Source organism: Morus notabilis, unplaced genomic scaffold (assembly GCF_000414095.1).
Source record: "Morus notabilis unplaced genomic scaffold, ASM41409v2 Scaffold1629, whole genome shotgun sequence".
NCBI lineage: Eukaryota > Viridiplantae > Streptophyta > Magnoliopsida > Rosales > Moraceae > Morus > Morus notabilis.
In genome coordinates, this window is record NW_010363636.1 from 65,518 (window position 1) to 79,354 (window position 13,837).

General features: G+C 34.3%; 3 protein-coding genes across 7 annotated transcripts in view; 1 reads left to right on the forward strand and 2 right to left on the reverse strand.

The window, feature by feature from the left end:
• The window catches only part of LOC21389240 (dof zinc finger protein DOF1.5), a 1,732-nt gene extending 816 nt beyond the window's left edge, over positions 1-916 (forward strand). Inside the window, exons 2-3 of one of the 5 annotated variants that reach the window (XR_002902760.1) lie at positions 92-182; positions 296-366. Coding sequence is in view for 2 of the 5 variants with exons in the window: in XM_024169877.1 (XP_024025645.1) it covers positions 301-401 (101 nt within the window). In the remaining 3 variants the exon portion in view is untranslated. Of the gene's footprint in view, positions 1-91; positions 183-295 lie in introns of all 5 variants that reach the window. The other 4 variants (XR_002902761.1, XR_002902762.1, XM_024169877.1 and 1 more) reach the window with 4 other exon arrangements.
• A 3,074-nt stretch (positions 917-3,990) lies between these two features.
• LOC21389241 (DUF724 domain-containing protein 2) lies at positions 3,991-4,476 on the reverse strand. The gene has a single exon (XM_010104729.1). The coding sequence runs from the start codon at positions 4,474-4,476 to the stop codon at positions 3,991-3,993; it is 486 nt and encodes a 161-aa protein (XP_010103031.1).
• Positions 4,477-5,941: 1,465 nt separating this feature from the next.
• LOC21389242 (olee1-like protein) lies at positions 5,942-6,926 on the reverse strand. Its single transcript, XM_010104730.2, has 2 exons — positions 6,697-6,926; positions 5,942-6,536 (listed from the first exon to the last, which is right to left on the reverse strand). The coding sequence occupies exons 1-2, from the start codon at positions 6,851-6,853 to the stop codon at positions 6,193-6,195; spliced, it is 501 nt and encodes a 166-aa protein (XP_010103032.1). The 5' UTR covers positions 6,854-6,926; the 3' UTR covers positions 5,942-6,192.
• Positions 6,927-13,837: the final 6,911 nt, after the last annotated feature.

Consider the following 13,837-nt stretch of genomic DNA (forward strand, 5'->3'; position numbering starts at 1 on the left):
GGTGTTAATTGTGTATGTATAATGTATTGCCAAATGGTGTATATGGAAATTGGGACTAATTATTTATCTTCGTTTTCTTTTCATGTGGAAGAAGAATAATTCTACTCTTGGAGAATAAAAAAAAGAAATTAATGTTGGGAAAGAAATGACTCAATTTGGTATACGCAACATATTTTCCATAGGTTAGACATCTATCAAACTTCATTTGTAAATTTTTCCAATAAAGAAAAAAAAAATCAATTTTATATATCTAGAGGAAGTCTTGGGACGTTTATATATTAATCTTAAATTGCAGAACAGCATATCGAAGACTTACCATGATCATCATATGGATACTTTGCCGGCCAAAAGCATATGCTAGAGCATTGACTCCTCTTTTGGGCGAAAGATGGGCTCGATAGGCTTAAAACAGACTACTGTTGACTACGTCCCAAAAATAGACAGAGATGACATGAGAAACGAAAGGTACTATCAAACAAAACGTTGATTATTCAGAAAAAAGAAAAAGAAAACAAAAAAAAACAAAAAAAACGTTGATGAGACATGAATTTCAAGCTCGCTATCTAAAAGCCTAGGAAAAATGCTAAAGGGCACCAGGACCCCACCTGTGAGTCTCATGTTACAGGACCCACATTTTTTAACATCACTGTTACCTTATGTTTTGGGCAATAGAAATTAGATCCTATTTGTATGTCCCATGAATAAGATCTATCTTGGGCGGTATTGTTTAACATGTTGTGCTTGTAAAACGACATCCCATGTATCCATCATGTTTGAACAAACACATCCATCCAAATGTTCACAATGATTGATTACAGCGAGATGGGAATGTTCTATCTTTTTTTCTTTAATGAAAGAAAATTACGCTATATGGGTTAGGAAAAATGTCAAAAGAGATGGCGTATTATGTACGAGTAATGGAGTTCTTTTTTTTTTTTTTTTTTTTTAAAAGAATGCATTATCTTATCTATCATTTTTTTTCAAATGTAGAGAAATGAAAGCTTTGTGGAAAATTTTGGACATTAAAAAATTCTACGGTAGGGTGAAGGAGAAAAACTCTTACCATTAAGAATTTTCTTTAATTGTGACATCTGTCTAGATAAATTGAAAGAAGTTGAACTTTCTTTTTTCCTCAATAGTTATTCAATAACCTATAACTATAGTTTTCCTAGTGTTAGACAAGATAGTTGATGTAACCATTTCGTCATCTAGTTTCTTTCCCTTTATGGGGTTGAGACCAATTATTGATTTGCATAGAGGGGAAATTATCAAGGAAAATACTATAGAATATTGATTCATTCACGGCGGTGTAATATTTTTAAACCATATATTCAATGACTAGGGAAAATCTTTTGAGAAGTAAATATTTAGTTGGGATATATTGGAAAGGATGCAGTTGTTGATCTGCACCATTGAAAGATGAAAATAGTGGATAGACGAGAAAGCAAATAATTGTTCATCTACCTAGCCAAAAGTAGCTTATAATTTTCTAAAGCTAAAAGCTTTTTGAAAGCCAATTAGCAAAATAGCAATTATACAAAAAAAAAAAAAAAAAAATACACATAGCCCCACAACCATTATTATTGTTCTTTGGAAGAGACTAATTTTCTTTTATTTCGTTTTTCTAATACAGCAGAAAGTAGAGATGGTTGTTTGAAGTTCTGAACAATTTGTGACAGCAAAACTAAAGCCAAACAACTCCTTTACTTTTTCTTTTAAACTTTCGGGTCCGAAGATGTAAACAAGGTCAAGTCATGTGTGAATTTACTGTTACGCTATATAATTATAGTTGCAACTACAACAACTTCCGTATTCTTGATGTCGTAAGACAGTTAGAAGGTTAAATATCATAATTACCGATCAAATTAATGCCTTTATTTTTAAGAGTGAGGCTTAACTATCTTTACATCTAAACTTTGATGAGATCATCACAATGAATGAGGATTAGAATACCAACATTTGTTCTGTTACAACGATTACTGACGTTGTCCATCAGCTTGCCATTCATGATCAATTCAAAGTCAATGTACAATATTTGAAAAAAAAAAAAAAACGCAAAAAAAGTGCAGAACAAAACTGAAACATGTAAAACTAAATTTAGGTAAGAAATCCTTTACAAAAGTGGCATACAATAGCCTATAATGTTTGTATATATGTGTAATATGATTGTATATAGTAAAGTACTGCCCTCCTTGATAGCTAAACTAACACTTGCAATTGCACTTGGGTTTGTTCTATCAATATTGGTGCAGTAAAAAAGTTCAAGTATGCATACATGACAATATGTGCCTCCAGATTGTGAATTAAGTGGTACACGTGTAACTGGTAACAGATTTGTACTTGGTTAGGTAACAAGTGTGAAAAGTACTATGATTTGTACTTGGTTAGGTACTAATCAAGTGTCGGTAATGAAATCCATCTATGTAAGGTCGAAGCTCATACGTACTACTTCTTGTTTGAGTATTGGTCATGATCATCCTGATCTTGGACGTGGCCTGAAAAATTTTGGTCAAGAAGAGGAAATCAATTAATTAGTTTGACGAACAATATATAAGCAAATCCATAATTATTGGTAGTTAAAATCAAATAGTACAGCTTGATATATAGATCAAGTCCCTAAACAAACGAACATGCACAGGGGTAAGCAATAAATTAAATATAGGTTTAATAACATAGATCTATTAATGTCTATACAATCATGTAAATAGCACATAATATGACAAATAAATTTAACCAAACTACGACTTCAGAATTGAAAATATGTTGCACTAATGATTTGGTAAATTGGGATTTCTATTTATTACCACTATACATCCATGTTCAAGTGTATACTATTCAGTAAAACTAGTACTGTTGGCTACAAATTGGCGGTAATTAGTTAATGCTACTAATATCTAACCAAAAAGCAAAGAACAAAAAAAAAAAAAAAAGATTCTTCTCCAAATAATTATAAATATGCCACATACGTTTTTGTAGCTATTCTTCTGCATATTATACTTGCTAACTTCTGATCAACGAAATTAACAGAAATATCTTATTATAACATGATCATGACCAAGTATAAATTATGGCATATAGTTGAAGGGGGGATTAAGATGCGCTCTTTTTTTTTTTTTTTTTTAACACACATATAATTGAAAGAATTTGCGATAGCTACCCTCTAAAAAAGAAAATCTAAAACTCATAACACAATCATAAGAAAAAAAAAAATTCGATGCTGAATTATTCTCAAACTATTAAGGAGGACCTGGCCCAACATTAATACAAGCCTACCTAGAGAAACTAAAGTGCATGTTTTTCATTTTTCTTTTTCTGTCCTAGAAGCTGTACCCAAGTACGAACCGTCGAACCGCAAACATACAATTCCCAAACGAAAATGCATCCAATTATTTGACTCCAGAAAAAGATAGAGCGCATTAACAACTAAAAATGATGAAAATTCTAACCAGTTACAAAAATATTTAGCGGCAGTGAGCTGAGAATTATACAAGAAAATCCCAAGAAGAAAGAATTATGAACTAAAATAATACATTTTAAAAACTAAAACATGTCCCACGTAAACATGTACTCATGAAAGAAAATTCAAATAACAGAAATTTAGATGAAACGTCCCCGTATTAATACAAGCATATTTAAAAACTTTTTCTTTTAAGGATTCTACCAAAAGAAATTAAACACAGTACTGTTTTACAAGCACTTCTATTTTCTGTCGTATAGTAGATTAAAAGTTTGCGCATTGTAAGTAGTATCCATAGAGTTAACCCACTTTTATTTTGACCCCGATGATAATATAACTAAAGTTTGGGAGAAAAATTATTACATAATTTTCCAACTGTAAAACGACAAAAAAGAGATAATATACTAATTTTTACAATAAAATTTCAAGCAAAGACAATTATATACATATAGAACTCAAATAAATTCCCAAGGTGCAAATACCACTCCAAAGACTAATATTGGAAAAAAAAAACGTATATTTAATTTCAAGAATCAAGAACGACAAGAAAGTGGCAGTCGTTTTAAGGTTACATACGCGCGCGATGGACCGGGTTGGACCCACTCGCCGTTGCGCCAATCAAGATGGTTCCTGAGCCTGAAAAATGGAAACCTGTACACGCCGCCATTAGTGTCCAAGCGTACGGATAACTCCGGAGCTTCGGCGGGGGATTGATTGTCGTGGACGGCGGAGATCCGGCCGACCCACCACGCGCCGTCGTCGTAGGCGTCGACCTTCTGAGAGACGGCGTAGTCTGTGCGGTTGCTGGGGGAGGGCGGGACGGGCCTCAAGAAGTCGTCGTCGACGATCTCCGTCTTAAGGGTCGTCATTGCTTCGTCGGTGTAGCGGGTCTCGTATTGGACCAGGCTGTGGGTCCCTCCCATCGCCGCCATGAACGTCGCTCGAAGGTAGTACGCGTCCGCCACGAACCCCGTTCGTCTGTGGCACACCTCCACCGTCTCCTTGTGCCGGAACGGCATCCTTTTGATGAGAGATAAAGAGAAAGAAAGAATGAGAGAGACAGAGAAGTTGAAGAAAGGGTTTATGAGGTTTTGAGAGATTTTTGCTTGTAGTTGTGGAAATGGCTGTATAATGGGGAATATCTATATATATTACACACGCGCGGGCGTATATATGGAAGCTCTCTTTCTTTCTTTCTTTTTTTCTTTCTTGGTTCTTTTCTTTGATTGTTTATGGAGTGGTATTAAACGGAATCAATGGTTGATGAAGGTGTAGGATTTTTCTGGTGAAGTAATATAAGCCGTCTGATTTGCATGCTAATATATATGGGATGCTTGTGAATCGGAATTTGCTGCGACGTCCGTTAGTTCTCTCTCGGCGAGGATTGTGCCAAATTTAGGTGTAAGATGTTACTATATAGATCACTCATATTTGTCAAATTTTTATAGGTTTAAGATGATTATGTTTTGAGTAGGAGATTACCTAGTATTTTCTATAAAAATTATTTCTACTTTTTTTTTTGTCTCTTTCAGGAAATTAGGGTCTCCAACAAGAACAAATTCATAATTTGGATTTTGCCAATTCCATATTAGACAATGTTATATGAGCGGTGCCAAATACTTTATATCGTGCCAAAATATATAAAGGGTTATAGATAACACGATCGACAAATGTCTTATGGAAAAGATGAGAAGTCAAAACTCAAAACATATAAAAAAGAAGACCAGCTAATTGTGGAACTCAAATCACTTGTTCAATTTTAGTGTCTTAAATGGTGTCTAATTAATTATATTATTTCATATAATTTTAAAATGTAATTTTTTTTCACTCTTTAATGATTAAGTCATTAAATGACGTGATATAATATAATTGATTACACTCTATTTGGGACACCAAAACTTGAACAGCTAATCCGACCTCAAATTGATGTGATGAGAATTAATTAGGATATATACAATATATTTTTTTACGACTTTCTCCTTCATTTTTTTTTTAAAGTTTTTCCAATCACAAGGGACAAGCCCTACATTGGAAACATGATACCGTACAAGGTATACATCTTACCATATCTAAAATCAACACTATAATGATTACCCAAAAAAAAAAAAATCAACCCTATAATAACAATAATAATAGCAACCTCCCTGTAGTGAAAAGAAAAAAAATACTCTCCCCTAAAAGAATAAAAATAAAACATACTCCGCATATTTATTACAATTTCAACCTATAAGCTTATATCTTTTCCATTGGGGGGACAAAAAAAAAACAAACAAACAAAAAGAACAACAACGAGAAGAGCTCATATGTCATTGTGGCACATATTCCGATTTATACACGCTGCTCAAAATATGAAATAACATGCCGATTAATATTATTATGTAAATATGTTGATATTAGAAATGAAAATATTACAAGATCAAGGCATTCAGGCACCAAAAACGCATAGAAACCGAATCTTCCGAGCCTCACGAACAGATAGGGTAAAAGGAGTAGTATAAATTAGTCCAAGTACAAGGCGTAACAAGTCACTCAAACATTATGAGGAGTTAAACAAGAAAAACTCCTTAATTGTAAACATTAAGTACAGAGATAAAACGAATGACATGATCATCATATAATAACAGGGAAGAAAAACCCTTTTTTTATTTTAAAGGAATTAATTGACCCTAATTAAGTAAACATGACTTGACGTGAACCAAAACATTAATCAATTATAATCATGTGTTTTTGTTTCCTCATACAAGGCCTTCGGGGGTGATTCCGAGCTCTCTGAGGACCTCGGGGCACTCGGGAAGAGAATTCTTCTTGAGGAAGCCGAGAGGGTTGGCTTGGCGTACTGGGCTTGTTATGCCATTGTTGCTTGTGAGGCTAACCCTAGCGTTTAGCTTGTTGTATGGGTCGTTGCTTATCTCCGAGCAGTCGGGGACGCTGCTCTTCACTAGCTTAACCTCGCACACCTCCTCCTCGTGGTCGCCATCAACCGCAATCCGGTATGTTCCGCTCTCATCGGTCACTCCGTCGTTGCTGTATGTCACGCTCCCTCCTTCACTCTCTCTGCACTCCAACCGCACCTTTGCACCTGCATGCATATCACGAAATTATATAATAATTTACTTAGCAAATGCTATTTCACTTAACTTTTTTTTTTTTTTTTTGAATTTTGAATTTTGACCTAAATGAATAACTTGTAAATTTATATGATTATGATGTGATCTGATGTTTCAAAAACGATAACGTACCTTTTATGTAGTTGCTGACCTTGGTAACGAACTGAGCGCGGCACGTGTCGCAGTAAACCCTGCCCTCCACGATCAGGTGTGGGGTGTCGCAGTAGGCGAAACCAAGGAGGGACATGAAGCAGAGGGCGGAGGCAATGATTATTACCGACTTCGTCATGGTGTTTTTCTTTGGTATTACTATTTGTTTTTTCCTGCTTAATTGCTTTTTCTTTTTTGATTCGGGTGGTGAATGTGATTGATTCAACACGTATTGTGAAGAAGGGTGATCTCTTTTATAAGGGAAAATTGTGGGTGTAGTTTTGGGGTATTTTTTCTGTCGTTTAGTTTGGCAGTTATTTTTGTGGGGTTGTGGTTCGTTTTCCTGGTTTATATGTGGTTGATGACCAATGCCAGCTCAAGGCTAAAGGCCATTAAGGCAACTGCCTAAGGCCCCATTGCCAAATCCCCTTATTAATAGGATCTATAATAACTAATTACCTTCCTGGTTTATATTTTATGCTTATAGTAATATTGAATATATCAAGCGAAATTTTTTTCTCACCATCTATGTTCTTTTTTTGCCACATGTCCTCTCATTTTCTCTAAAAATAAAGCTTAATTACATGCCATTCTTTTGCAATTTATTACTAAGTCTGCCATTGGTATATTTAAAAGCATAAAACAGGGAAGAAATTTGGCAATTGTTCGTCTCCTTTCTTTGGAGAGAAAAAAGTAATGATAATAGTGGAAGCATTGCAAATAGCATTTGAAGGGAAACGATAATGATCCAGATAAACACTAAGCAAAGGTTTCTTGTCATAAGAGTAGAAATAAATATCTTGTCTGGGTTTCCTCAATATATATATATATATATATATATATATTTCCTTTCAAAATTATGTGTGTATATATATATATATATATATATTATCACTGGCTGGGAAACGTTTGTATGCCCGTTTAAAAGAGCTAGGCAGAATAATTTTGAAAGAAAGTTTCTAAAATGATACGATTTATATGTATGTAATTTTTTTTTTTAATAAATTTATAGTTGCACATGATTGTTCTTTTGAAAAAGTCGTGATATAAAATTCGTAAACGCTATATTTGTTGTCTATATATATGCCAAGTAAATCGGTAACTATTTAGTATTAGAGCAATTATATTTACACCCACTAAATTCATCAATACCTCCATAAATTTATAATTTATATTTATCTTGCATTAAAATTAATTACATTAAAACCTATTAACATATCCCACATTAATTATAAATGGAAATAATAGTTTTTTCAAAAAAAATAAAAGAACATACGCCCATATTAACTATAATTAGAAAATATTTTTCAAATGAATAAAATAGCATAACCCCACTTTTTGTTTTATACTAAACCAAAATCAATCTGAAAATAAGAAACGAACGAGTCTTCATTAATTTTGCCTATTAACAATATAATTAGGCAAAGCAATCAAATAAGAAGCTTTGTGAGGATCAAACCCGAAGAGTTGTTCTTGTGCTTCTTTGTTCAAAGAAGAAGAAGGAGGATGACGAGATAAGATGTAGACAATTTATAAATAAAGATAAAGAGAATTGCGTTAATTTTTTTTTAAAATATATATAATATTAATAATTGAAAGGGATCATATTATTTTATAAATAAAATTAAGTGGGCGTATGAAAGGGTTAGATTAGTTATTATGAAAATTGTATCTATAAAAAGTAGATTTTTCAAATCTTTATTAGATGAGTATTAATTATTGAGGACGTCTATAAATTTTTACGTGCAAATATAACTACCCATAATATTAATGGAACGAAATTCAGAATTGGTTTTTTAAAGAGAATTTGCTTGTTTAATATTTTGAAAAAAAAAAACAAAATCTTTAATAATAAAATTCAGATTTTTGAAAAAAATAAAATAAAGCGTACAAGATAAAAAAAAAAAAAGAAAGGAAAATATATAAATATTGTAATATTCAAGAACCCCTAGTTTGTAACAGTGAAAACAAGAATAATTTGTAGTTAAGGCTTCATTTTATTGGAAAGTGAGAGAACATGTGAAAAATGGAGAATTTAGAGAAAGTGAGAAATAGTGATTTGTTAAGTGACCATAGCATTTCTCATATATTAATTAATTTTCTTTCTAAAAAAGCAAATCTCATTTGTTAGGTATTAGTTTAAAAGATGTTTGTTTCTCAATATTAATTTTTGAATTTATACTTTTTTTTGGTGTAACAAACGTTTGTTGTGGCATATTTAATATTTTATTTCAAATACTTTTTATTCCTTTTTTGAATAATTGTTCCGTTGAAAAGCAATAACAAAAGAAAAGAAAACTTAATCTTACTATAGCTCCCTGTTGATACTCGATTTTGTACCACGCTCAAGGGTCCAGGCTCAACTATAATGTCACACGACGTTATTAGACTCGTTTCGTGGATCCAAATCATGCTTGGAGAACTCCTATAGAATGTGATTTGGTGGGCTATGTGTGATCAAGTAAGCTTGTTTTTCGTTTAATTCAATCCAATTTGGATCCCGCTTGGGGGGCTTTCAGAATTAATCGGATTAAATACAAATGGGTGATGGAGAAACTCTAAAAAGCCTTCATCCCATCCTTTTGGAAGCCCAAAAGCCCTAAATCCATGCCTTGGAACCTCTACCTCTTCGTCAAGGTTGATTTTTAATGTTTTGACTCCAACAGAGGCTTTACTAGCGCCAGACGTGCCTAATGAAAGCTCTCTCCGTGGCAGACATGTCTACCGGAGCATCCTCTTCATATCCAAGTATGCCTAAAGGAGCCTTTTCTATGTCAAGCATCCTTCCTTTGGACTTCTTCGTGCCTAGCTCACCATTTGAGCGACCTTTACTTGGAGCGTGCTCACCCAGAACAGTGTTTGTCTGGAGCACACTCACCGTCGGAGTAGCTTCATTCGGAGCAACTTTCGTGTCAGAGCCAACTTGACAGCTGCTTAGCCAACATTGTGTAAACCATCTCTGAACATGCGATCAGACCTCCGAAAGAGGAAGTCAACGAAGCATGAAGTTGAGTCAAACACTCTTAAGAATTTCAGATCTTGGACACGTCGGCTTCAAACTTGGAAATTTGCCTCCAAGTCTTTCCATTTTTGGGTTTTTTATTTATTAATCCAAAAAGTCATATGATCGCTTTGCTCCAAAGGGAAATACGTGTGCAGATCTCCGTCAGAGCACTGCCGATTGGCTTCAGAGCAACCACCATGAACCTTTCTTTCCATTTTCGAACCAGCTCTTTATCAACCCCAGAAAGGCTTCTAGTAATTGTGCTCCATTTGGCTCGCGTATGCATGCTTCCTTCAGAGCACCGCCGATTCACCCCTAGACCATGTTCCCAAAAGTCTTCATTCCATTTTCAGCTAATCTCCTCTTAAACTCTGGAAAGGTGTTAGAAGGCTTTGCACCATCGGGATTGCTTGTGCAGGCATCTGTCAGAGCACACCGTACGAACCTTCAGAGCTGCAGCCAAAATCCTACAAACTTCACCTATAAATACCCTCATCTTCCTCTTTCCAGATGACCTGAAGACGAGAGAAAAACCTGAAACCTGAAGACTTTGAGCCCTCTTAACCCCCTTATTATCATCACCAATCATTGTCTTCATCTTCTTCAGATCACTCTCTCTCTTTCTTCAGACTTCCCTACTCTCTTGCTATAGAAACTTGAAGTTCTTTAAAACCTTCAAACTTCTTCAAAGCTTCCAAGTGTTGACAGCCTTGGAAACTCTACCAAAACACTTTTTGATCCATTTCCACCACCATTACAAAGTTCTTTGAAGTTTCTTCACATATTTTTCGGCAATGTTCCAAGTCTTCATTTTTGGGGTAACTTTTGCTCACTGTCGGAGCAAGTGCTCCGAATGTCATTCTTACTACCAGAGAAACACGTGTTGCTCTTGGAGTTCCCTTCACCAGAGCTTTATCCACCTCACCAACTTCACTCTCACTCTCCAACAAGCCTTATCCACCACGTGTGTCACCATTTTCGCATCTGGAGCAGCTCACGCTTGTCTCTAGAGCACTTCTCTATCAAGGCACCTTTGGCCTTCTTTTCTCCATCTCCATCAACTACTTGGTCGGACATCCCATAATTCTTCATCTCCGAAGATCAGCTCACGCTTGTCTCCAGAGCACTTCTCTATCAAGGCACCTTTGGCCTCTTTTTCTCCATCTCCATCAACTACTTGGTCACACCTCCCACCATTCTTCATCTCTGAAGATCTTTCATTTGTGTTTGCAGATTCTCTAACATATTTTACAGGGCATTTTTGTCATTTCGGCAACAAGGAAGGTCCTAGGACACGCATCCTTTGGCCTAATTTGGGCCTAACTGACTCCACTTCTTCGTCGGAGGTCCCGCCATCATTATCCACATCGAAGCTTGGCCACGTCGGATTCGCTTCTGACAAACCGCGTGCTTATGCGTGTCAACCCCCGACACGTTAACCCTCTGAATCTACCGGACCCTGACACTCCCAAACATATACACTCAAATATTATTTTTACAACTAAATAATTTCCTTTAAACTTTGTTCTTATTCACATTCTCTCCTAAAAAGATTCTTTTGAAGAGTTAAAAAATAAAAAATAGTAAATGAAATTCTATTATTTATTCTTAGTTTGGTTTTATCTTTTGTTCTCTTTACTATATTTTTATTTTTTAAGGTAAAATTTCATTTAATTAAAAGGTCTTACAGACACCAATAATAATGCGGATGACCCTATAGTACACAATACAAAACACTCAAACGGTGCCATCAGTAAATTCTGATGAAGCACAGAAAAGACAATGCAATATGAGACTCGATGTTAGGAAAATTTCTCAACACGTCAATTTGAGCATGCATAAGGCTCTTTTTGAGACCACTACAATCGATGGAAGCTTTCAATCCATCGAGAGCATGTAACATGTAGCTCTAAAGCCATCAACATCTCCGTATAGACTAATAGCTAATGGAACTTTTAACTCGCCAAGACGTAAATATGGCGGACCAAACAAACTCAAATGATGGTAGAACCACCTCCATTATTACAAATAAAATACTAAAAGTAGGTAGAAATATTGACGCTTTTATTAGACTAAAATTTAAACTCAAAGCACGACCGCCGCAAACCTTCAATGAAAGTATAGCCGATAAGAGGATATCAGGGTAGGAAGAACGCTTCTAGGGAGAAATAGAGAAGCCAGCAGGATGCCTTAAAATAGTAGAATGTGAAACACATGCGCCGCCACCATCAACATCTAGAGCCGACACCACCACCTCCAACAAAAGCCCACCACCATTTAGAACAAAACCCCCAAAAGAGAACAAACGCCATATGAGAAATGCACTGGAAAATGCCTTCAAGCCGTCTGGATTCCATCCTTTAAACGAAATCAAATCTGCCCTAATGAAGCCACCCTGCCAAACACAATTACTGTCATTGAAAAGTGCAAAACAATAAGAGTCCCGTAACCAAATTTCAAGACTAGAAGTCCAACAATGCGTCTAAAGGCAGTTCCAGAATTCTGCTGACTCACTGTCTTTTCACTCATTCTCGTTTCTTTCCCAGGGCCGGCTCTTAAGGAATAAATTTTTTGTTATTAACTATATTATTATCAATAATATTAATGGTATAGTGTTGCTTACATTTTGTTAAGAATTCTTATAATGTTATGTTTTTTGTTACTTCATTTATAGTACTAAGATACTTTACAAGATATGAAAGAAAACAAAATAAAGATTGGAAAAATAAATTAAATAACTGAAAGGAGATCAATAAAAGTTTCTAAAAGATAAAATCCCACAACAATAGCATTGTGTCATGATCACTCATGCTTTTTTTTTAATGAATGGTCACTCATGCTCTTTTTTCCCTTTTTTCTTCAATGAATGCTCCACTTTCCAAACCCTGATGGTATGTTTACTTATGCATAATCAAAATGGGCATAAATTTTAAGTGGGTAAAATTCATAATGAATAGGATTCAAAATGAGAATCGAAGTCAGAAGTGGTTTATTTGGTTATTAGATTTGTAATCGAAATCAATCTGAATCTCGTTTATGCATTTACTTACTTACACTTAGAATCAGAATAAACTATTATAAAAAATGCTAAATTATCTTTTAAGTAAATTTCGTATTTTTAATTTTAAAAAATAAAATGTGTTCTTATTATACTAATGCTTATAAAAAATCAAGAATATTAAATATAAGTCACATAATTTTTAAAAAAGTAAAAGAAATTATCAAAATTTCAATAAATAAATAAAAATTAAAAATAAAGTACTAAAAATTTAAATATTTGTAATTTTAATGAGAAATTAAGTACATATTTATTATATTAAAGTTAATAATAACTAGGCTAACATTAAAATATTAAATATAACGTCAACAAATAAATATAGACTATCTTTCTCTTTCTCTTTCTCTTTCGTGGGGCGGCTAAGATTTTGAGTTTGGAATCTCTTCTTAGGGTTGGAGTCTGGCACCGCCACTAGTTGGTCACTAGACTCTTGACCCTTGAAATGGTGGCTGAGGTCATGCAGGTGTGGTCGATGGTTGATGGGCTCAGACCTGGTGAGGAGCAAGACGTTGCTGGTGTATATGTGGCCGCAAGGGCATCGTTCGGATTTTTTACTTCTAGCTTTGTCTATGATGGTTGCGCTTCTGCTATGACGGCTCTGCTCAGATCCAATTTCTTTAGCTTTTGTACAATGGTTATTGGCTTGTCGTCGGCATCTATTCCTGTATGGTTAAGGCTATTTCATAGGATTTTGTTGATTTTAATAAAGGCGTTATTTTTATCAAGTTTATATATTGTAATAACGGAGATGATTTCCTCACTTTCTAAATTCATTTATATATCCTACTTGTCTAAGTTAGTACTTTGCCGAACGTAGCACACAGACTGAAGTTTTATTATTATTATTATTATTATTATTATTATTATTATTATTATTATATTGTAATAACGGAGATGATTTCCTCACTTTCTAAATTCATTTATATATCCTACTTGTCTAAGTTAGTACTTTGCCGAACGTAGCACACAGACTGAAGTTTTATTATTATTATTATTATTATTATTATTATTATTATTATTATTATTATTATTATTATTATTATTATTATTATTATTACAAT

Excerpts from the sequence above, each read along its gene's own strand:
- LOC21389241 (XM_010104729.1), bottom strand. The coding sequence starts at position 4,476 with ATGCCGTTCCGGCACAAGGAGACGGTGGAGGTGTGCCACAGACGAACG.
- LOC21389242 (XM_010104730.2), bottom strand. The coding sequence starts at position 6,853 with ATGACGAAGTCGGTAATAATCATTGCCTCCGCCCTCTGCTTCATGTCC. Across the intron at positions 6,537-6,696 it reads GGTCAGCAACTACATAAAAG|GTGCAAAGGTGCGGTTGGAG; the intron begins GTACGTTATCGT and ends ATATGCATGCAG.